The following is a 24,565-nucleotide window of genomic DNA, read 5'->3' as shown; positions in this document are numbered from 1 at the left end:
ATATGCAAATACCCTAAGGTGTAATCAGCTTAAGTACTGTGGAGGTTTACCCGCGCAAAGCACCTTCTAAAGCTTACGTTCCAATTTATGGATCTAACGAGGTCCTGCTGGGATTCAGGGAGGGAAGAGTTAACCTCCGCGACTTCTTCCCATCACCAAAAGTCACACCCTCTCAAGACGTCTGCTTAGTCCACTCTCGCGAGAGTATGAAAAAAAGTAGTGCTTTTAATAAACCCCGCCCCCAGCCCTATTAGTTGCCAAGCAACGATGCAACCAACCTCCACACGGCTGGGAAACTTGTGATCTTTCCCCTTCACAGTTTCATCCTCCCTCTAGAACCAGCGTCAGCGATTCCGATTTGAGCCCCGCCCCCTGGGGCCTGCAGGCGCTGGATTGGTCGACGATTCTCTCCAGGTGAGGACCAACGTGAGGGTGGGCGGAGCTAGGCTGGGGCATTGGATGTGCCGACGATTGGCGTGCGCGGGCCCCAGGCCACAGTCTGTCGTCTCCAGTGTGCAGCGTTTCGGGGGAAGTGCCGGGGCCACTGCCGGGAGGGATTTTAGGGATTATAGGGTGAGCGACAGCTGTGCAGCGTCTGCAAGAGCCTGGGAGGGAGGGGGGCGGGCTGCGGGCACCCGGATGGGGTGCGGAACGGCGGTGCCTTGCTGTGTCAGGCAAGTGCCGGCCCCCAGGCATTGCCCGGAGTGGGGACATTCAGGGACCGGGAGCCGCCGCTGGTATTTCGATTGGAGGATTTGTGCGGTCAGTAGAATAACACTGCAAGGTCTTTGAAGTAATAGTACCTTCCTACTTAACGAGTCCCTTGTCTGGGTTTGGGGAGTGAACTCGGGGCTCCCCTACCCCAGTTCGAGTCAGGACTTACCCCTTCTCCTGCAGGGGACCTTGAGGAAGATATTCTTTGTGCTCCCAGTGTTTCTTCTGCAGACTTCATCCCGGGGCTAGATGGGGAGCGGTGGGGAGCAAGGAGAATGAGAACACTAGAGAAGAGATGGTGACGTGCTAGGAGTGTCTCAGGGTCCAGTTAAAGTTTTTCTTTCAGGAAACATGTTTGAGATTTTCCCATCTCTCTCATTTTTTTCAGGACTGAATTCTACCATTCTTCTTCCATTTCTTTATCATAATGAACTTGATCTGTTCACAACCCACCCCACCCCCAACTGCTGCCACTACTCTCTCCAGATTCTTAAACTAGAATTTAAGGTCAGGAAGCAACTAGGATAAGCCACTTAATTTGATTGACCTCAGTTTTTCAAATCTGTAAAATGAAGAGAAGTAATAATGGTAGCAAATTCTGCCTTATTACAGGACTATTGGAAGGACGGAAGAAGCTAATTTGTGTGAATGTAACTCCTAAGTCTGCATTGTAAAGCAAAGTTCTAGTGCTCTATTTATATATAGATGAGAAAGCAGAGGGCAGCGGGTTCATGACTTATCCTGGGGCATGTAGCTATTAACTGGGAGAAAGAGGGCTGGGCTTGACTCCTGGCCCAGGGTATTTTCACTTATGCTGCACTGATCCTCTTCACTGAGTGTTTTGAGAGATGTCTCCTTTCTTTCCTTCCTTACATTCCTTTTGTCCCTTCCAGACCTCTCCTGAAGAGCTGCCATGTCTGGGAATAATGCATCTTCAGAACAGAACAACAGCAGCTGTGAAACCAAAGCCTCAAATCTTCGACTATCAGAGAAGAAATGTTGTAAGTTCTGGCAAAAAGGAGGGGCTGCTCTCTCCCAGGATTTTATCCGGTGAATATAATTGTAATCCTAGACTTTGCTGCTTGGTGGGAGTGAGAAATAATTCTTTAACATGGCAATTTAAAACAAAATCTACAAGGGGAATTTCCTGTCTGAAATAAGTATACTATGAAATGTCTGTCCTTGGAGCTGGACTGGTGATGTGGCCCGGCATTTTCTTATTGCTTTCTTTAACTGAATCTCTGTCTCCTGGGGGTTTCTGTACACTTGATTGATGTTAAAAGTTAGGACAGGCATTATCGTACACACAGTGAGTAAGGCAGAGTGGTAGTGTTCAGGAAATACTGGGGGCTGTTAAGGTTTGTGAGGGTGCTGCTCACTGTAGAAATTGCAGGTGGCAGCCAGTAGCTCATTTCTATAGGCCTTAGGGGAATGAGCCCTGACATTTGACTTTTCACAGTATCTTGGGCACCATATTTTCTCACAGGGTAGTCTTTGAACTTTGCGAACTGTTTTTCCTGCAGGTTCATTCCTCTGGGGACAGGTTTCACAGGAATATTTTCATGCCAGTCCTTTAGACAGACATAGCAGGTGGATTTGCGGAGAGATGAAGCATCTGCATTCCGAAGCATCATTATAGACTGCCAGACTGCATAGCCCAGTCCAAAAGGTCCAGGGCCACTGGGCCCCAGATGTTTTGGGGAAACTAAAGGAATGCTACCCCTTGTCCCTGCTTCTAGATTGCACTTTTCCTTTGGAAGTCTATCAGTCAGTTCTCCCTTCAGTGGTTATATTTATCAGTAGGTGGAAACAGCCGAGCAGCATGAGACCTGGAATCATCTCATGTTCAAAGCTTTCTCCAGAGTCTCGAACTTGATGTCATGCCCTTGTCAGTCTCGTGATTAATGATGATAATCTCTTTTCACCTAGTGCCAATGAGGCTTGCTGGGGTTTGGGCTGTAGCAGAGGCAGCTTGTTTGGATGTGACACTGAGTATAGTGTACCTCTACAATTAGGGTCTCCTTTCTCTGCCAGGCAGGAAGCTAGGTACCAAGGGCAGGTACCCCATGGGCGATAACTAGTATAGTGAGATGTTCGAGTGCAGCCTCTGGAGTCGGACTGCCTGGGTTTGAATCTTGGTTTTACTACTTCCTAGCTGTGTGCCCTTGAGCAAGTTACTTGTCCTCTCCATGCCTCAGTTTATTCCTTTATAAAATCGGGATACTAATAGTATCTCCTCCCAGAGTGATGTGAGAATTACATGAATAAATATAGGAAAGCACTTAGAAGACTGGTGGGCACATAGCTGGTGTATTATTTTCACTGGTGACTGTATTTGCATGTTGTATTTATTTCTAAAACATTATATAAAAATTGAATTGTATTTTAACTACTGTGCTGGGAGCTTGCTATTTAAAAGAGCCCTGTGAAGAATTATATTTTCAGTAAAGAATGTTTTCTTCTTTTGTTTGACAATATGGTGACCCGGATTTTGGGGTTCGGGATGCACATCTTAAGGAGAGGTACACTTGATTCAAAAGAAAGCAGAAAGCTGGTATGTGTGTCTGGGGGTGGAGTGGGGTGGGGTGGGGGAGTTAGTAATTGTGGGAGTCTCTCACCCTGAACAATGCATAGTGTCAGTCCTAGCTCTGCTTTATTCTCCAAAGGAATCTCCTACCTGCCTTTCTGACTCTTCTGCAGTTTTTCTGCCTTGAGGGCTTTTAATTAGTCAAGGAAGCAGTAATCCACGTCTCTGTTCGGTTTTCTAGACTCTTAATTTCCGCATGGCTCTGATTTCTCCCTTCCCAGCTCCACCCTCTTCTTTCCCGCTGGAAGCATGTGGGTTGTCTTAAAGCCTCTGTCCTTCATTTACCCCATTCTCTTTTCCCCTTTCTGATTGGACCACGAGACTATTGTAGCCACAGTCAAAGGAGAAATACAGTTATGAGAATATGTGTCAGTTCATTTCCTTTTTCTGTTATTTGCCTATATCTTGGGAGAGCTGCTCAGTGTTCACACCCAGCAGTTGCTTTATTAATAGCTCAGCCATTATCCCCTTGCTGCTAATTACACCTGTGTTGGCTCTGGGAGGTGACTGAGCTGCAGGACCGAAGAAGCACTTTAGGGAGCCAAAACCTCCAAAGGAACATTACGGGAACTTCAGCTACTCCAGGGATGCGGGGGAAGGGGAGTAGTGATGGCTGAGGTGTCTTTAAGGTGCGCAGATAACTGGTTTCAGGGCTCTGTGGAAGCGAGAATGTGTGTGGGAGAGGTCTACACGCTTTTCTTTCTTTGTGTTTTCTATTCTTTAATATTTGGGGTATGTCTGGAACAGACAAGTTCCCAAGTGTACATTTTCCTAATTACAAAAGCAATACACGTTCATGAAAACTTCAAACAATACAGAAAGAAAGTGAAAAATTAAATACCCTCCACAATTTCTCCTGTCCCTGTTAAGTTTGATTCTTTCTGACATCTTATTCTGGTGTATCCTAGTAATGAACATAGGCTCACACCGTATATATTTGGTTCTGCTGCCATTCCCTTTTTTTTTTTTTTTTAACTTACAATATCATGGACTTTTATCACGTCAGTAAATCCAGGTTTACCCCATTCTACACAGTATTGCAGGTATGGCTATGTCAATCTCCCCGATGGATATTTACGTTGTTTCCAGTTTTCCACCATCACAAACAATGCCACAGTGAGCATCCTTGCACACACACCTTTGCATGTTTATGCAGGCAACTTCTCTGCAGAAATAGTAGAAGAAAAAATAGACAATTAGAATTCTGATCAGCATTACTAATGTACTGTACTACAAAGTTCTATACTGTAAGATGTTTTTAATATTTCAAAGCCCTTGGTGGTAATTGGGCATTGAAGGTAACTATAGCTGTACTAGTTAATGAAAATATTACCTTTCTTAGTGTTTCACTGCAGAACTTGGCTATTTCAGACCTATCAGTCAAATAGGAGATAATCAGCAGTTTTATGACTTCTGACGAATAAAAAGAAGACATTACTAACGAAACACACTTAATGGGCGCATATTTCTGAAATGTTGGGCCTATTTAGAAGAATTAGTGGAAGAAGACTTTGGTCATGAAAAGGCCGGGAACCACGGGCCCTCCAGACCACCCTTCAGGTTTGGATTAGAGAGTGTAGTCATGCTCTCCACATGGCTCCCTTCGTCAGGTGCCACTGACAGGAGCTGGTGGCTGGGACTGAATGGGCCGACGTGAAACCAGGAGTCTGGTCAGAGCCCTGACCTTGACTTTCTACTGTGGGACTGTGGGCCAAGCTCTTCACTTCTCTCGGCTTGAGGTTTTTTTTGTCTATAAGAGGGAAGTTATCAAGCCCTCATTTCCTCTAAGCGTGTTCATGAAGGGAAAATAAATTTAAGACTGAGAAAAGGAGTTAAACTGTGCATAAAGAAGGTAGAAGAGAATTTCAGGATTGAAGCAGATTTCCATTATATGTCCAGGGATGTGTTACATTGTCTCTGAAATTAATCAGCATGGAGTATCTACTATTGAAGTTAAGGTGGTGGTGGTGGTTTTGTTCTTTAACAGGCAAGACACTATGTTCCTAGATTTTGCCACTGTGGCAGTTTGAGATAGGAAGTTTGGTCTAGTTTTGTACTCCGGAAAATGAGAAGCACTGGTTGTGGCAGGTGTCTGTGGGTGTGTCATGGGCAGAGGCGGGAGGTGTGCTGGGGGGTACCATCGGGAGACCTTAGTGACCCTTATTTTTTGTTCTGAGCCCTCTCTGTCCAGTTTGGCAAACATGGAGCAGCTGGTACCCTCATTAGCTTTAGAGCAGCTCCCAAGTATCAGTTGTTTTCCGCATTAGGGAGGGTAACAGGACCACTGGGGAAGTGCCTAATGGGCTGGAAGGTGTGGACAAAGCAGCCCTGGAAGTGCAGGTAATGAGCCAAATCATGGGGGATTGAGAAGAGTGCCGTGCTGAGCTGGAGAAAGTGAAGGCTCAGGAGGATTCGACTGCTGAAACCTGAGGCAACTGATCCCAGGCTGACCCCCGTCAGGGTTCAGAGGTTAGGGATTAGTAATAGCTGAGGCTGCAGGGTGAGTTCACTTGCCTTTTTGCCCTGGGTTTGGAAGTATGAAAATCACTTCTGTTGCTCATCACCTCCCTCGGGGGAGTGCATGCCCAGGCCCGTGAATTTTCCATGTGCATGGAAAACTAGGACTAAAACTAAGCCCTCTGACCCTGAGTCTACCCCTCTCTCATTGCTAGGGCCTCTCTTTGGCTTCCAAGTGTTCTTGCCAAACAGCCCTTCTGAGGCCTGTTCTCCACCCAAGCTTTCTGCCTACTTCTCCAATGAGATCTTTTTACATTCCTTTCTCAAAAGATGAAAGATGACTTTGCCATGCAACTCCCCCAGTTTTACTGGATTCTTTCTTAGCCTCACAGGGCCATCTTGTCCAGGGTAGAGCAGTAGCAGCAGCAACTTGCAGTGCACCCTCTGGAAAGCAGTGCTGGGCGGCACAAGGCAGTTCTTTGCCTCTCCTGACCCTGTGCAGGGCCTGCCCGCGGAGGAGTCAGCGGAGCCCGAGCCTCCCACATGACCTCATGTAGGCCTTGGACCCAGGAAAGTGGCTGGCACTAGTGCGGGGCCCTCTCCCACCACTCCTCTGTGGCACGATGGGCAGGAAGGAGCCAGCCTCTGAGCAAGCTAATGAGGAATCAGGCTCGTTTTACAGAGAAAAGGTGCCTTGGAAGCACAAGATCTAGACTCTAACGACAGCTCTTCCTGTGATTCCTGTGTGTCCTTAGGCAAGTCACCTGACCTCTGAACATCTAGTTTGTCTGACCTGTCCAGTAAGACCTATCTCTGTAAATAAGTTTCGTGAGGACCAATGACTGTTCCTGCTTCTAAATTGTCTTGCTTTCCTTTCATATGGGCCGTGTCATGCCCTTGTGAGCTAAGCTTTACTGAAGCTTCCTGAGGTCTCGTCAGCACCTGTGTCAAGTAGGCTTTTCCACAGTGTAAATCTCTGGTTTACAAATTCTGGGTTAAGCTCGTGTCCCGAGTTCACGGCCAAAACAACGTGAAGCCAGGTTCTTTTGGTGGTGGGCAAGCTAATTCTTGCCCATGGCTCTGAAGGGATAGATGAAGTCCTCAGCGTAGACACTCTGTGGGACCTGTTACGGGAGCCCGCTCAGTTCTGCACTGGTAGAATCTCCAGGCGCAAGACCTTCCTTCACAGCTATTATCGTTTGAGTGTTACTGGACATTCTCATATTAAGGATAGTTACTGTCTTTCTAATCCTTGCCACTTTTCCCTCTCTTTCCACCTTGGGTACCCCTGTGAAAACCTTGGACATGTGGGGAAGACATGTCTTGGCCTGGGGAGTTTCTGGAAGTCTACATGGCCCTTTAACTCTCTTTAGGGAGGATTTACCCGATGTCTCCTCAGTTTGCCTTCCCGGTCTTCTTGGTCTCTTGCCTCACCGAGGTTTATGAGGATTAAATGAGATTATGACTATCAAGTTCCTAGCCCAGGGCATGAACCTTACTTGGTCCTATTCTGTTTCATGTTCTCTCTAGCCTGGGCATCATACATGACCAACTCCCCTACTCTCATCGTTATGATTGGCTTGCCAGCCCGGGGCAAAACCTATGTGTCCAAGAAACTCACACGCTACCTCAACTGGATTGGGGTGCCCACCAAAGGTAGGTGCAGGTCATTCATTCTTTGGGAAGGGAAATGATCAGTTCCTTTTTGTTTATTCTTCCTGGCATCAAGGTCATATATAGGGTGCTTCTGGAAGAAATAGTGGTTGCTTCCTGATTTACTGAATTTATTCCCTGTTCACAGAGTGGTTTCCTCCTGGCCTGGGGGATTGGCTTAATTTGAGGGAATGCCTTTGATAGCGTATGGTTTTATATTTTCAAAGCCCTTACGTATGCATCACCTTGTCTAATCCTAGTAGTACCCCTGTGAAATAGCCAAAGTGGCTTAGGAAATTGCAACTTGGACAGCTTAAGACTTGCCCAAGGTCCAATAAGTCTGAACTCGAGCCTAATTTGACTCTTAATCTGGTATTGTTCCCAACATACCTTGCTGCCTTTTTCATCCCATTGGCCACTCTGACATTAGAGCAGGAAGTCCCCTTTGGTATGGCCATTGTATTGTTTCACTGCTGAGGGGTGTTGCTGTCTTTTGCAGTGTTTAATCTTGGGGTGTATCGGCGTGAAGCAGTCAAGTCCTATAAATCCTACGATTTCTTCCGACACGACAACAAGGAGGCCATGAAGATTCGCAAGTGAGTTTTCTCAGGCCTGACCTCTGGGCCAGCTCTTTCTCGGCCATCACAAGAGTGGATGTGACAGGGCTTGGTTTTCCTTTCAGTAAATATCCTGTGGGGATTTTAAGTGGAAGTTATTCACAGGACAGGTCACTTTGGGCTTGGGTGGGTAGAAGAACAGGGCTCAGGGAGATGCATATATGCTTGTAGGTTAAGCTTGCAGAAGGGGAGGGGAAAGATACAGGATGGTAGCATTATCTCAGTGGGGAAATTGAAAGGTCTAGTTAGGGAAAATTTTTGACCAATGGGAGAACTAAGTAGGAAGGCATGTGATTCCCATAGCAACCCAAATGTTCTTGTCTCTGGCTGTGCTTGAGCTTGGTCTCGCCCTGCTCCTCTTGCTGATGTCCTTTGCTCTCATGGCAGACAGTGTGCTGTGGTGGCACTGGAAGACGTTAAGGCATATCTCACTGAGGAGAGTGGGCAGATTGCGGTAAGCCTTACCTGCCTCTTCCCTGTCTTGGTCTCCACCCTTCCAAGGCTGTACAGCCCCACTTTGGGTCCACCTTTGTGTGATTCCATTTCTCACTCCCCACTCGTCTACCTTGTGGGCTGTCTTTCCAGGTGTTTGATGCCACCAATACCACCAGGGAGAGGAGGGACATGATTTTGAACTTTGCCAAGGAGAATTCTTTCAAGGTAGGATCTGTCACCATGCTGGAGGAAAAGGGATGAGTGTAAGTGGGCAATTAGGAGGGACTTATGGATCTGTTTGACTCTGGTGAGTGAGGACAGAATTGGATATCTGATTCTCTCCTCTTGGGGCATACCCCCAGTCCTTGAGTGTTTTCTTGCAGGTCCTTTCTCAGACCCTTAGCCTGTATGTCTGAGGCCCTGGGGATGTGGTAAGAGCTATTTTTAAATGAAGAGGCCTTGAAGGGCACTTTTATGAAAGAAAATCCTGGGGGATGTGGTGACTGGGGTGGGCAGGTTTGAGCATGTGGTCTTAAGGAACAGCCTGGTCATTTTTGACTCACTTGTCACTGCCTCCTCTCCCTGGCCAGGTGTTCTTTGTGGAATCTGTCTGTGATGATCCTGACGTCATTGCTGCCAACATCCTGGTGGGTGACACCTCTGCATACCACCACCTCCTTATCTTTTGTGCTGTGTGTGTGCGTGAGGTGGAGAGGGGTTGGGGGGAAAGTCAACGGGGTAATAAAAGAAATAGACATGTTTCACATCACAGAATGATCTGTTTGATCTGCTAGAGCACTATTTTGCACTTCTGCACTCTTCCCTTGGGAGAAGAAATTGAGGCTTTGAGGAATAAAGTAAGAATTAGCTGTTGAATGGAGACCAACACTTAGACTGTAGGAATCATGGCCTTGTGTTCTGCATATTAGCTGGGTGCTGAGACCCAGGGGCATTCGTGGAATAGACCAGACTTCATTATCTGCCAGGGCCACCTTCTAGAAAGGTCATCTGCCTAGCAATTGTCTAATACGCAAGTCAGGGCTCTATGCACTGAACGCCTCTTGCCCTGTGTAGTCACAGCATAAACCAGTGCCCATTTGATGGATTGTGCTATGCTTTGCTGAATAGACATCGATGCATATGTATCATGGCGGTGCTTTTTCAGCAACAGGGCTACTTGGGGTCATCTAAGGAAGAGGCATCTGGTCCCACTCAGGCATGAATCACATTAATTACCCTATTCTGAATGGTCATGGGGAGAAATTGAAGCCCATTCTCTTTTCCCAGGAAGGTACATGAAGGGAGCGCGGCTCAAGAGCAGCTTCAGTTGCATGACTGCCACTGTCCTTCAGCCAAGGGCATGCACATGACTCCCCAGTTGTCTTTCCCTTCTTAATTGCCAGGGTCATAGGACTGGGGGGAGGGGTGGTGCTCAATGAATGGGGATTGCCAGCGCTCCAGTGCAAGGCCACTTCTGTGGACAACTTTTCTTTACTAGCAGTAGCCCCTTTTTGCTATTCGCAGGAGGGCTATTGAGGGCACACCGCTGACTAGGCCCTGCTCTTCCTATGATTCCAGGAGGTAAAGGTGTCGAGCCCTGACTACCCTGAAAGGAACAGGGAGAATGTGATGGAAGACTTCCTAAAGAGAATCGAGTGCTACAAAGTCACCTATCGACCCCTTGACCCAGACAACTATGACAAGTAAGGTTTAAAGGGCCTGAGACAGGGGTCTCTTACTATTTGAGAAAAGAGCCTTTCTATGACTCTGTCCCCAAACTTCCTTCTGACACTCCAGACCCATAATGTTTATATCACTCCACAGAAACAAGGTATGGATTTGTGGCTTCTGTTTGGGTTGCGTCTTATACCTGAACACTGAAGTGTTTTTTTATTATCAATTCTTCCTCTCTATCCTCTGGAGCAAGATTTCTCATTCTCAGCATTACTGACATTTTGAAGTGGATAATTCTTTGTTGTGGGCAACTGTCTTGTGCATTGTAGGATGTTTACCTACATCCTACATCCCTGGCCTCTGTCCACTGGGTACCAGTAACATTCCCAACCTGTGACAATCCAAAATGTTTCCAGACATTGTTAAATGTCCCTGGGGGATAAATCACCCTTGGTTGAGAAGCACAGCTCTGGATCAGTAGTTTTGAACTAGGGTGTGGTGGGACACCCCTTAGAGATGTGTCATCAGTTTTGAAAGTTTATTGTGTATATATGTTATACAATGTATAAGTATGTATATATACACACATAATACATGCATAACATACAAAACAATGTACATGTAATGTATATGTAATATGTTATGTTATATATAACATGTAACATACATAACAGATAACATATTATGTATATAAATAAAACATTTAAAGTCCTCAGGAACATGCGTGGCGTAGAGAACTGTCTGATCAGTGCTGGCTGTCATTACTATGGCAGCGTCTATCAGCAAAGTGATATACAGTGCAGGTTAACTTGATGTACGTGAGGTACAGGAGCCATAACGAAATGTCAAGTCCATGTTGAAGAAAGATGTGTGGACATAGAAGCCTGTGAGAATGTGGCCTTTGGAAAGGCATGCCGTCTGACCAGTTACCAGCTCTACTCAAATAAGAATAGAACCCTGCAGCCACGCAAATGGTGAGACAAGTGTGCGTAACCCACTGTTGGATCACTTCAGTGGTCTGCTTTGGAGTTTTTCATTTCCTTCAAAGGTTGCTCAGAATGTTGCTATTTGGAGGTGTTGTTTAATACAGAGGTTGAAAACCACTACCCTAGATGTGACGTAATAATATATTCTTTAGTTAGCTCAAAGTCCTACATAGAAAAATACTCTAGAAGAGTGTGTGTGTGTGTGTGTGTGTGTGTGTGTGTGTGTGTGTGTTTATAGATGTTATCTCCTGCAGTAGGGTTATGGGTGGGTTTTCTTTTTTTTTTGCATTGTTCTACTTTTTTTGTTTTTGAAAATTTTTTTGAAATAAGCCCTTACTATTTTTATAAGGAGAGAAATTCCATGATGGCCCCAAAACAGTCCACGGAAGTGCCCGTGAGGAGGCTTGATTTAGGTAGGAGCTGGGACTGCATAGAGACCTCTCGTCCTCTCACTACCGGGGATGCTTTACTCTGGCTGGGTCTCGAGCACCTCAAATGGCAGTTGTGCTTCTCACCAAATTTCAAGTTTAGCAAAAGCTTCAGGTCATCTAGTTGAGGGGAAGTCTGAATTCTGTTTATTGTATTTATTATTTTGCAGGGCACAGTATAGGCACTGAGGGAATGGTACTGACTGACTAAAAGTTTGGGAAATTTTACTTCATTTTGGTTCTTTTTTTTTTTTAAATTTATCATCTTGGTTCTGAGGAGTAATCCATTTTTTACCATTCGATTTCTTAAATGTGGGTGGCGTTATGACAGGAGTGGAGGAAGAGCTGCTGGGAGCCTGCAAGTAACTATGAAATCCTTTCCCCTCCTACTGTGATCCTCAGATTTTTATACCCAGGGGATTTTTCCCCCCCTCTGTCCCAGGGATCTTTCTTTCATCAAGGTGATAAACGTGGGCCAGCGATTTTTAGTGAACAGAGTGCAGGACTACATCCAGAGCAAGATCGTTTACTACCTCATGAATATCCACGTCCAGCCTCGCACCATTTACCTTTGCCGGCACGGAGAGAGCGAGTTCAATCTCCTGGGGAAGATTGGGGGTGACTCTGGCCTCTCGATGCGGGGAAAACAGGTGAGTAGTTAGCCAGCAGGCTAGAGCTCCTAAGCTTAGCGTTAGAGGGCATGGTGGAGGTCATCTCTTCTGTCCACTTACTGCTTCCTAAATCCCACTGGGGCTTGGGCTGTGGTTTCAGATAGCCAAGCAAATGCTGAATAAGGTTTCTTGTTCACTGGTTCTAGCTCTGTATTGAAGTGTGGACAACTTGGAAGCATTTCTGCGGTGGTCACTCAGCCATTGGATATTTAATGGGAACAACTTGTGGGCTTAACACAGTGCAGGGTGATTCAGTTACAGCTGATTTCCTTGTGGGTTTATTACATGCATCACCTCTCAGATTTTGGCCTTATAGGCTGAGTTAGCAGTTGTGTGTGTTTTTGCTTCTTTTAAAATTTTTATTTGAAACCCCAGTTTGCCCAGGCTCTCAGGAAGTTTCTGGAGGAACAGGAGATAGCAGACCTGAAAGTGTGGACGAGCCAATTGAAGAGGACTATCCAGACTGCTGAGTCCCTGGGGGTGACCTATGAGCAGTGGAAGATTCTGAATGAGATTGATGCAGTGAGTAGGAAGCTTTGATGGCCAGCATGGTCTCTTATTTAGTCAGGACTCTCAGAAATCGTGATGGGGACAGTTTTATCTGAAAACTAGAACCGTCAAGTAGAAACTTTGAGGAAGTTGAATCGATGGCCAGTTTGGGGAGGAAGTGGGAACAATTGCACCCTTGGCTGGCGCCTCTTGCCTGCTTGAGCACCCGTGCCAATAATGTGATCCAAACCAAGTTTTGACCTGGCTACGCTGGCACCTGGGGGGAGTGGGCTCCATTTTGATCCTTCGTATAGTTTCTTCCTGGGAAAAGAAATAGCTAGCAACTCACTTTAATTTCTGCTTACATCATTTGGTCAGCTAGTCTGAAAAAGTCCTTTCCAATTTTTTTCTTGGCTGTCTTTCTCCTTGAATACAAAAGTAGGCATTTCTTTTTTTTCCCCTTCCTCTGTACCCTTTTATGCCTTCTGCAGAATTCCCCAGGGTCAGTTTCCCCTCCTTCCCTGCTTCCTGCTCCTTTTATGCTGCTGACTGTTTTTGACTTTTCAGTTCCCCACAGCAGTTGAAGAAAGTGGCAGCCCATGCTGGAGAAGCCACGTCTTCTCTGCAGTGGCCCTCAGCCTGCCAGTCTCAGACACCCTGGCCAGTCAGTTGCAGGACATGAAAGGACTTGGTGCAGTGCCTGGCACCTAGTAAAAAAACTGGCATTCTGCTCTGTTGTCTTCCTCGTTTGGGCGGGGCTGTATGGGTCAGTGTCCCTGTGTAAGCCGGTGTGGCTCCTTGCAGGGCATGTGCGAGGAGATGACCTATGCAGAGATTGAGGAGCAGTACCCAGATGAGTTTGCACTTCGAGATCAAGAGAAATATCTGTATCGATATCCTGGTGGGGAGGTGAGGTTCCTCTCACGTGGGCGACTGCCCAGCCCTTTGCTGAGGGATCAGAGTTAGTTTGGGGGCAGGATTGAGTGTCCTGTGGGGATCTAGAAAGGGTACTAAGGCATCATTTAGTTTGTTCTCCTACCTTTGGGGCATACGTACTGTGTTTAATTCAGCTTAGGTAGTTGAATGCCTCATTAATTCGTTAAGGTCTCCAGGGAAGAGGGTGACAGGATATCCTCTGTATTGAGTATACTGTAGAGTCAATATGATTTTTTTTACTTCCTTTTTTCATTCCACTCCCTCAGTCCTACTCCCAACCAAGCAGGTATGGGCAGCAAGTAAACATATGGGCTCTGAATGATTTCCCTATCATCATTGGTGTTTTAGGCTGTTTCCCTGCCTAAGGGGCTTCAGAGTCGAGGGATGTGTGAGGCAACGGTAAATACACAGAATGGCGGACGTCCAGGAAACCCGAGGAGCCCCTTGTTGCCTTATACTCTGCCTGTTTGTTAATCTTCGGAAGGAAAAAAAAATACAGGCTGAATTCAGATTTCTTTTTCTTGACCTGTAGTTTTCTTGGTCTGAGTGTTACTCTTGAAAAGTCTGAATATTCTTAAGAGATGCCAGGGCTGGGGGGTATTAGCAGGTGACGTGAACTTCCGGCTGGGGAAGGAGCAGTGGCCTCTTAACTCTGGACTCAGCCGCTGACTTGGCTGCCAGCTTGCGCCTCGCCTCCTACCAGCCTGCCCTTCCCCCCACAGTCGTATCAGGACCTGGTGCAGCGGCTGGAGCCCGTCATCATGGAGTTGGAGCGTCAGGGCAATGTCCTCGTCATCTCCCACCAGGCTGTCATGCGCTGCCTCCTGGCCTACTTCTTGGATAAGGGCGCAGGTGCCATTGAGGGAAGGGCTGGGGGACACATCCATGGGAGGGACCTGGATTTGGGGTGACACCAGGATCCCTGGCAACCGGACTTCTCCCTCTTCCATTCAAATTGGAGTACATTCTTGAGGCAGTTGTGTGGGGCTCCCGGCAGCCACTGGGCCAACTATTCGCTGATTGACTCTGCTGGTACAAAAGCCCCCACTGGGGAGTGGCTACTGGTAGAGCTCCTCCGTCCTGCTGGGCTCAAGGGCAGGGTCATGCTGATGCTCTCGGCAGCATCAGAAAAGTGGTTGAACATTCCCGGCTTGTTACTTTGACTGTAAGGAGGGTGGTGTCTTAGAAGCGTCTTCATCCTTTGGATTCAGGGTAGGACAGTTTCTGGGTAGAGCCGTAGAAAGTGCTGCTGCCTTCTCAGACACTTCCGTTCCCTTCCTGATCTACCTGAGCTGCCGGGAAGCCTGCAGATTGGCCTTTGCTGTACCCAGGTGGGCCACGATTTTCCCTCCCGTGGGGTCCTGGCTACGGCCCTTACTCCTGCTTTGCCTGCATGGAACGATCTGTAATGGACTTATTTCCTTCCTTAGCCACTCAGTAACTTGTCTGGCTTCTGTGGTGACCATCTTGAAAATTGTCTGGGCTTTAGGGGAGGAGTTGTATAACTCTAGGTCAGGGCAAAGAAAACTCCTGAGCTCCTTAGATTCTTTTTTCCATTAGCTTGACCTTACTCCATAATACTAAGAGTTTTCCCTCACTGGTCTTTCTGCTTTCAGATGAGCTACCATACTTGCGGTGCCCTCTCCATACCATCTTCAAACTTACTCCTGTGGCCTATGGTAATTATGAATTTAAGAACTGGGCAGGAGGTGGGGATTGAGGAAGGTCAGAATTTTTTAATTTTCTCTGAAGTTTGTGTAGAAGTTCAACTTCATCACCCCTGTATACCAGGGAAGTTCCATCAGTGCCTTCCATTTTTAAATGTATGTATGTATGGTATGCTTTTATTTTACAGTATGCTTTCCCAAACTGAAACCAGGGAAGTTTTCTATGAGCCTTTTTCCTGAAGACCTCTTTTGTTTCCTCTGTGTTCCCAGGGTGCAAAGTGGAAACCATTAAACTCAACGTGGAGGCTGTGAACACTCACCGTGAGAAGCCAACTGTAAGTATTTTCCCACACATGAAGGTGCAGGTTCCCTGCCACCTTCAGTTTTTGAACCTCTGGCATCAAGACACTGGGGTTTCTTTTATGTACAAAAGGAAAACAGATCCAGAACTCTTGTCCTATATAGTCTCTTACTTTCAAATGGAGAAGATGTTGGAATTATTCTTTTTTAAGATTAGTACCTCATTCATGAGTCTTGACCTTGAAAGTTGGCTCCTAGAAAGCCAATTAAATATGGAAAGTGTTTGACTGAAGTGAAATGCAAATTTTCCCTCCAGGAAAGTGCTCCCTTTAGAAAGCAGGATCCAGAAGAACCTGTAAGCTGGGTGAAGAGGTATAGGTTCATTCCTAGGTCTGTGTTGATAATCTGTCTGATCTTAAATAAGCCCCTTCCTTTCTTTGTCCCTCTTTCCTGCTTTGGGGTGTGATGCTCCAGGAGCGTCTCCCTCTACAACCCTGTAGCTTCCCGGGGCTAGGGGACCAGGCCATGGGCCAGGTCTTACGACAGACTCTGTCTACAGAGGAGCAAGAGAGGAGGGAGCTGTTGTGGTTTCAAGCATTATTTAACCTTTATGAGTGAGCTTTTGTCTTGGCTTTCATTTGTGTGGTGTCCCTCCGTTTCCAATCAGAACAACTTCCCCAAGAACCAAACCCCTGTAAGGATGAGAAGGAACAGCTTTACGCCTCTGTCCAGTTCGAATACAATAAGGCGTCCAAGAAATTACAGTGTTGGGAGCCGGCCCCTCAAGCCCCTCAGCCCTCTCCGTGCCCTGGACATGCAAGAAGGGGCCGACCAGCCGAAGACCCAAGTCAGCATTCCGGTGGTGTAACCCGTGTGTTTCCCTCCAGTCCTGGCCTCCTGCCCTTGTCACTAATCACAGGAATCATTTAACTTCCAACCCCCACCCCGACACCCCATCATGAATCTTACTTAACACAGAACGTGAGGCTATGTGTTTCCAGACCTGCCTTAGTTGTTCTGCAGTGTGAAACATCCCGCTGCCCAGGGGCACGTTGATGAGTTGGATGTTTTAGGACAGGACCTCAGTTGGGGTGGTCTGGAGGAGGAGGAAAAGGGATACCTCACTCTGGGTGATTAGCATCGCTGGGGTTGAGGCTAAGCATGCCCTGTATACTTGGTTCTTGTCCATCCCTGGTATCTAAACTCACTAAAGACCCTGTGTTGGTGAAGTGCAGGATGGTGTGGAGGGGGACACAGAAGCCCATTTTCCCATCATCTTTGTCTCTTTAAGGTGTGCTTTACTCACAGTCCTTACCTGCCTGCTGTCTTCCCCTTCCCTTATTTCCCCTTCGGATTGTCCAGTGTGATGCATGTAATTGTCATTGTGGTGTCTGTTTAGGAGGGAAGGGAAGGTTGGCGAGAGAGAAGTCCAGGCTCACTGATGCTCTCTGCCGTGGGCCTAAGTGGATCTGCACTGGGGAAGCCTTTCTTTTCCTTTCTGCCTTATTTCAAGCCAGGTCCTGCAAGGCTCAGCCTAGGCTGTAGAACATCCAGAGATGCACTGGAGCTTGCAAGTGGATATAGGGTGACAGTTCTTGCCTCCTTTCATGAGAAACAGTCCTAAGGCTTTGATGCCCTGGGGGAAGCTGGCTCTGAGTATGTGGGAAAGATCTTGGTTTGTGTTTTTCACTTCATGAGATAGGCATAGTGTAGGTCTTCTAGCTGCTGTGGAGCGAGGTTTAGGAGAGTAGGGTGGTCTCTGGCTCCTGCAGGGCTCTTGTAAGGCAGGTTATATATCTTTTCTCTGGTGGCTCTCAGTGTCTTTGCCAACCACTGCAAAACAGTGACCTCTGGGACTGTTTAGAAAGACAGTGTTAGATTTAGGAGTCACTACTGATGCTTGTCAAAAGGTAGAGCAGAGTTCACTAGAGTTGCCTTTTATTTTTCAGTAATTTTCAAAACTTTTAAGTTAAAAAATCTAAAGGAGTCTTTGGCACTATGTGGGGTCTATCTCTTCACTGCCTGTATTTATCTACTCACTTCTGTCACTTTATTTCCTCTGTAGAGTTAAACAGGAAATGTTTAGAGCAGGGATTCTTAGCCCCTTGGAGGCCCATGATAGCATGCTCCTCCCAAATTTGTATGCAAAACTTATGACTATATGGGCATTTTTCTGAGAAGCAAGTCGAGAGCTCGTGACATTTTTAAGAGAGAGCGATGACTCCCCCCTTAAAGTTATCAATTTGTCCTTTAGAGGTAACCAGTGAGAACAAGCTGGCTATTTGCCAAAGGTGTCTTTGGTAAAAGGAGAACTTTTGTCATGGTTCCCATCTAGGAGTATTCATTAGAACCCCTTTAGACCTTCTGAAATGTCCCCATGCCTGGGTCTACTTTAGGCTTAATATTAACTCAGAATCTCTGGGATTAGGGTCTGGACATGGGTGTGTTTAAATAGCTTCACTGATTCTGATTCATATGTGCTCCAGGTTAGGATTCCATGTATGAAGTTGGGTGGAGACATGCTGGGATGGTAGTTCTTTGGACAAAGCATCAACCTAGGAATTCTTAAAGTACAGTCCTTTGGAGTTAGATGTTTAGCAGGTCACAATATTACGTGAATCGATCCTCTTATAATCTGGCTGTTACGGTGATGTGGAACAAATCACTACAGAAATAAATGTCGTTGGGTGATAGCTGAGAATTTTAAGCACCCTCGAGATAGGTGCTGAGATAAAACCTGTAGGATGATAAAGGTTGTCATCACAGGTAGCTGACTTGTGACCTTGAGTCCTTTATTCTTGTATCATTAGTAGGACATCACGATCAGTTTCCAAAGACTGCTTGCCTAGGTTCTGCTGGAAATTGCGTCCAGGGTGTAAAGTAACACGCTCTTCCTATTTAGCCATTTGCATAATGTGTACTTATTTCCTCAGTTTGTGGGGCTTTGGGCTGGGTGGCGGTGGGGGTGGGGTAGGATACACAGAAGTAGAAGAAAACGTGCTTGCCCTAAAGAAGGTTATTTTAGAGACAGGGCATACAATTGACAATAAATGAACATTTGCAGAAGAGCAGGTCTTTGAGTCTGTAAGTATAAACACTGAAGTGGAGTACAGATTACTCCTGCCTTTTTTCTTGTCCTATGGCCATGATACTAAAAGAGTTGGGAGGTAGGAAGGCCCCTTCCCCCCAAACCCTATGTGAGAAAGAGGCGTGGTCTAGGAGGTAGTGTGGCGCTTTTAAGAGGTTGCCTTATCTAGCTTTGCTTGGCTGGTGGTACCTTTAGCTCAAATGAGCGTGCATTCAGTCCTTCCTCTTGCTGTGTGGTGAGAGTAATTCAGAGCTAATGAATGAGAAGGAGAATTTTGATCCAAAGACTGTGGATTTGGGCTGGACATACACTTAGAGAGAGGAGACGTCTCTGACGAACTAGCATTATGTCACCTTGTTAGAAACCCCAACACGAGCCACAGGTCACTGGAATGTTCATGTTGATGATTTCTTCACTCTCCCTTTATGCTAGTTTCCCTGCCCCAGAAGAGGAGCGTGAGGTGGTCTTATTAATCTCAGATAGGACACAAAAAATTAGAACTTGACAACAGCGAGGGTTTCAGCATTCTTCAATTTTCAGAGCAAGATCTCTCCAGAGAAAGTTCAGCAGGAAGAAGCCAGGAGAACTATGTACTCGTGTTCCAAGAGAGCTCGGATTCCAAATTTTAGAGAAGTCCTACCTCTTTTCTTTCTTGCCCTCCTCTCCCATTCTTACTTGAATATGTATTAGTAACATGTACACGTTAATATGGTTATGTCTATATCACAAGTCCTACAACGAGAGAATGGACTCCAGAGCACTTTTTGCTCAGGCTTTCAGTTTTGTTATGGGAGAAATAGGTGAAAACTTTATCATTAATCTACTGGCATAAAATGGGGAAAGGAAAGTCACCGTAGGTTCTGTTTTCTTTTTCTTGCTTCAGAGTTGAATGAGGAATTCTGTGACAGACTTGAAAGAGGAATCTAAAGCAGATTTAATCTAAAACTTCTCTTTCTAGCTCCTAACACTCAGATTGGAATTTAGCTGTTATTCGTTATCTGTATTGTCTTTGGTTTTGTTTTGGTAAGGGAATTGTTTTACATTCAATTGGAAAGTAGAAAAAGAAAGTCTTTTAAAAACATTGTGCTAAGGGGTCTTATGTTGTTTTTGTTTTGTTTTTTTCCCCCCCCTAAGAAGTTAGGAATATAAATAGTATATTGTATTCCTGTTGTATTCCTGATTGGTTGAGTGTTTCCTGTGAGATTCTGGGCGTTCCTCTTTGCAACCCACTTGATCTTCAGAGGTACTAGCTTGTTGAAGAAACATGATACAGCTGTTTGAAAATAAACCATGTTCTGGTTTTTTTATGAGCAGGGGATCTGAGTTCCAGAGAAACTCATGGTTGCTTAGAGTAGCCAAAGAACAAGAGAAAAAGTATCTAAAAATTGAGAGAACTATACCAGGCTTATATAGTCTTACGCACATTCCATTGTCTTTGTTAAGCTCAGAAGCCATGTTGTGTTTGTTTTCAAGAAATGTGATAAATTCACCCAGGTTTTCCAGTATGCATTTTGACTTGCTTATGTTTTCAAATATTTTAATTTTAAAAATTATGTAGCAGTTGAGTCCAGTTTAGCAGGATTGATCTCTGACTTCCCGTAGAGGTGACACAGACATCAGAAGGATGGCCAGGAATTTAATTTAGACTCATAATGTTTAAAAGACACTACCTAGTAGTATTTATATGCTGACTGACCGACAGGCTGTAGTTGGGTCTCTACGCCGACTGACAGCCTGTAATAGGGTCTGTATGCTGAATGACTGACTGACTACTGGGTTGGATCTGTCAGTTGACAGTCTGACGGTTTTCCAATTGTGCCAGTAGGTAGTGTATGCACATTATTGTAATTCTCTGTCTATTGCACGTATACTATAATGAAAGGAAGTGAGTACTCCACATGTTTTCTTTAGGGAGAAGTTCTGTACACTGATTTTTAGTAGACATTTCTTTTAGAGTAGCAGCCAAATTGTCATCATTTTTTAGAAAATGAAGGTTGAACCTCACTTGTATGATATTTAGTAAACTCAGCTAAGGAAATGCCTGCTCAAAGCCTAAAACTATTACGCTACTTGAAGTTATCCCATCCACTCCCTCACAGGCAGGATTTCACTTTTACTACTATCTGTTTCTGAACCTTCTGTGTCCTCTGCTTCCCTGTTATGAAAGGTAGCACTCCACTGGATAATGCTGCTGTTTTTAGTCTGCCATGCATTTGGCTCTTAATTCATAATATAATAAATAAAAATGCAAAGGAAATTTTGCATTCAAAAATTGATTTTATTACAAGAGGTGGCAAAGTATTCTTTCCAGCAAGCCTTTCACTGGGGATCTATGACCAACATTTACCTATTTAATGTTTTTATATCTGGATTGCTTGTATGCATTATTTTTATTGTGTTGAAGTAACAAGATCAACTCATTCTGATCTGGTAATGGTTTTGCTATAACAAAAACAAAGGACTGATCACCAGCTGTGCCCTTTGGAGGGGGTTGGACGTGAGCTGAGCGCTATGGGGTTGAATGGGAATGGACTGAATTGGGAACCCAAACAATAGAGTTATCCTGCTGATTTCCTAGGCACAGCTCTGTTTAAAGAAGGCACGTAAGTCCTTAGCATTCTGAGTTAATCTGGTGACATTGATCTCAAAATATGCCACTCAGATCCACGTAAGGTTTCTATCACTGTACTTGAAATGTGTTTTGTGTGTGTGTGTGTAGAATGGGTAAATAAAATTGTTGAGTAACTTGAACCTATCAGAAGGCTTCTGGTTTTTTTGTTTTCTGTTTTGGGTTGTGTTCTCCACCCACCCCACCACCTTATGCTGCTCAGTGCTTGAGCTTCAGAAAAGCCAAAGCCAGTTCACAGTGTAACTGAAGTCCTTGGTGTAGGCATGGCTCTCTTTCACCACCTTCTGGGGAAGATAGGAAGGACATTATGGAAGGCACATGAACTTCCTTAGGAGTTGTGTGTACTTTTTGGCGCCTCTACAAGAATTAAGAAAAAATTACCTTTGACCATACTGTGCTTTGACTCTCGTCAACAGCATTTAACTCATTATTGTAAAGAGATCTCTTGGAATTCAGTAGGCTGTTCCTTCTAAAGTATGACCTGCTTGTTTCTAAAGACATTACAGCCAGTGGGACAAAATGGCATTTAACTTCTTCTGGGCCAGGAAGTGCAGGGGAAGTGGGTCACCATTCTCATACGTTGTTCCTTGTTACCCTAACAAGGACCCAGAGCTCATTAGACGTGCAGACTCTTGGGACCCATCCCAGGACCACTGAATCAAAATCAGGGTTACTAAGTGATTCAAATGCACACAACATTTGAGAAACACTGTTTTAGGGAGAAGAATTTTTCAAAATGTTAAATCCCATTTTATGGGAAGAAGTTGATTTCTGCTCTGATGGCTGATTTCAGAAGGGACTGGGATAACTGCAAATGGTAGAGACTCTCCTCAGAAGCCAAGTAGCCCCCAAACGCAATGTCACCTCTTGGCATGGTCTTTCAGCTGATGGAACCTGCATACTCTCCTTTTACCACAGGGGTCCCTACAGCTTCTGCCTCATATCTTGGGTACGCAGCTTATGGTCCAGGTCTGAAAGGAGTGCCTGGTCCAACGTGGCACAAGGTCGGTTACTCCGGGAAGGAAGCCCATGATGACGCCACTGGAGTTTGTCTGATTCCATAGAGAAAAGGGGCATGTGCAGGCACACCAGTGTGTGCATGGCTGTATGCGGGTGTGGGAATGCGGGCGGTGGGGAAGCAGTGGAAGGATGGGGGAGGGATTCTGCTTTATTTTCATTATTTGCCATTTGGCAGTGGTATAATTAATGGCTTTGTTTCTCTTTCTGGCTTTCAGGCAGAGACCCCACTGGCTGTGCCTAGACACTTGTCTCTGGCATCCGTCCCATCATTATCCTGATGGTAATGGAAGCTGAGGCCAGACCTCTCCAGGGACTGGGATCAACTGAAAAGCTTGGATGTCAGCTCCACTGGGGCTTGAACAGGAAGTGAAGTGGGGATCGGACATTTGGGGCCACCAAAATGAGGCCTGGAGAAGCATCACACTCCTCCCCCGTATGCCTACCTAGTGGGAATATCAGTTACACTGAAAAACTTAACTTTTCTGTGCCTCATAACGTTTAACAGCCTAAACCAATTAATTTTTTTTTTCCTGATTTCTTTACTGGCTTTGGCCCAAGTTGGCCAATCTTGTTTTATTTAGGCATTTAACATTCTACCTGTGACTATACCTAGCTGGCTATTCTTTGCCTACAGTGTAGATGTACCGCTTCAGATTTAATTGTTTTCAGGTGAGAGGGCTGAACTCCAGCAAGCCTTTTCTGTGCTGTAAGAGCTGGTCTCTGCATCCATTCCAGGTGAGCAGGATAAAGTACAATTTACATATGTTGGCATTCACTTTTTTGTCACATTGGAAATAGATTCACCAGGTGAGTGGAGGGTATCTGAGAAATTCAGTCCCTAAAATGCCTCTTCTGTGGTGATGGAAGAGCAGTGTCAGTAACAACTTTTGCATTTAGAGAAGTTTTTCTTTTTCCAGGCCCATTGAGGGCATAATCTGACTGCAAGGTTCTCCCAAATGGGTACCCATCTTCTGAGTTCTCTTTCGTAGCTGCTGTGTTTTCTGCCTGATTTAGTGTATCTCTCATAGTTGAAGAGGGCTAGTGTTCTCTCCAGTGATTGGGAATGCGGGCTGGAGAGAAAACTAGGGTGCCATTTACATGCCATGAAGAAGTAAAAGGTTCCTTGGGAATCTACTCTGCCTGGGAGTTCTTTTGGTTTCAAAACAGGTATGGAGACATGCCCTTCTGTGGGCTTCGCCACCAGGGTGTGGTCTCTTAAAGCTGTGGCTGTGACTTTCAGAGCAGCTGGTCTTCTGATGCCTGCCTCTCGCTAGCTGTCACTATTGTGGTCTACCTGTCTCTCATGTAATACATTGGGAGTGCAGGGGGAACATTGCATTAGTCATTGGGTTTCCATTAAAAATAAGCCAGGTAATTTCCTTAGCTCAGTGATTGTCAAATGTGCAAATATGTCTTTGTAGATGTAATTTTAATATGTCAGTCCTCCTGCCCAAGGAGGATGGAAGCTCCAAAGGATAGCTTCCAAGCAAAATTATTATTTTTTTTTAAGAATGGTAAATTTTTAGCTTTTCACATTTTTTTTCTTTCACTCAGATGCCCACTTGCTAGGCAAGAGGGTGAGTACGAAGAAAAGTAATGAAATGTAGCTTTTCCCAAATGGTTCTTTTTATACTGTGGATGATACGGGGCTGTTACCTAAGATGTGATGAGCTGGGCTGCAGGCAGCTCAGCATCCAGCAACGAGGAGCGTATTTTATATGCACAGCGCTGCCTTCCGAAAGGCTCCTGACTGCTCTGTAGCAGGTGATTTTCATCTGGCTGCTTGTAACATGCTGTACTGTAATGATTTTATTCTTGTGAAGCAGATTTCTTTCTGCATTTATATACACTGTCTTTTCATGATCACATAATGTTTTTATTTAGTTATTTATTCATCCGTATATGGTATTTTTAAGTCCCCATATTAGTGTTTGCATGTATTTAATCAGAATATAAGGTAATTTGTGTTATCCGTTTTTTGGTATGAACTTAGATAGTTTCAGCTTTTAAGTCCAATGTCTGTAGTATTACCTTAAATTAAATTTCCAGAATATAGTTATATCTTCTGTAAAAGGATAATGCCTATGTTAAGGCACAGTGGGTTTCTTTGAATACTTTTTTTTCCTCATCAATTTTTATTATAAGTATAAATAAAAAGATGCATTTCTCTGGAGAAAAGTTTATCTCCTGGATAAATAAAATCATGCTAAAATA

General features: G+C 45.2%; 1 protein-coding gene across 10 annotated transcripts; it reads left to right on the top strand.

Moving 5' to 3' along the window:
* The first annotated feature begins 257 nt into the window (after window positions 1-257).
* Window positions 258-24,565, top strand: PFKFB2 (6-phosphofructo-2-kinase/fructose-2,6-biphosphatase 2). 10 transcript variants are annotated; one of them, XM_074322163.1, is made up of 16 exons: window positions 258-414; window positions 1,608-1,764; window positions 7,289-7,414; window positions 7,911-8,007; window positions 8,416-8,482; window positions 8,614-8,688; window positions 9,054-9,110; window positions 10,042-10,166; window positions 11,994-12,201; window positions 12,598-12,744; window positions 13,516-13,620; window positions 14,370-14,499; window positions 15,264-15,326; window positions 15,585-15,649; window positions 16,282-16,473; window positions 22,567-24,565. In XM_074322163.1, exons 2-16 carry the CDS (start codon window positions 1,641-1,643, stop codon window positions 22,627-22,629), a joined length of 1,644 nt encoding a protein of 547 aa, XP_074178264.1. In that variant the 5' UTR covers window positions 258-414; window positions 1,608-1,640; the 3' UTR covers window positions 22,630-24,565. The 10 variants fall into 10 exon arrangements, with proteins under 10 accessions (XP_074178264.1, XP_074178265.1, XP_074178269.1 ...); XM_074322164.1 differs by having other exon boundaries at window positions 259-414; window positions 1,608-1,715; XM_074322162.1 differs by lacking the exon at window positions 258-414 and adding an exon at window positions 425-573.

Source organism: Rhinolophus sinicus, linkage group LG17, assembly GCF_036562045.2.
Source record: "Rhinolophus sinicus isolate RSC01 linkage group LG17, ASM3656204v1, whole genome shotgun sequence".
Classification (NCBI taxonomy): domain Eukaryota; kingdom Metazoa; phylum Chordata; class Mammalia; order Chiroptera; family Rhinolophidae; genus Rhinolophus; species Rhinolophus sinicus.
Note: the sequence above shows the minus strand (reverse complement) of the source record. Positions and strands in the feature narration are given on the sequence as shown.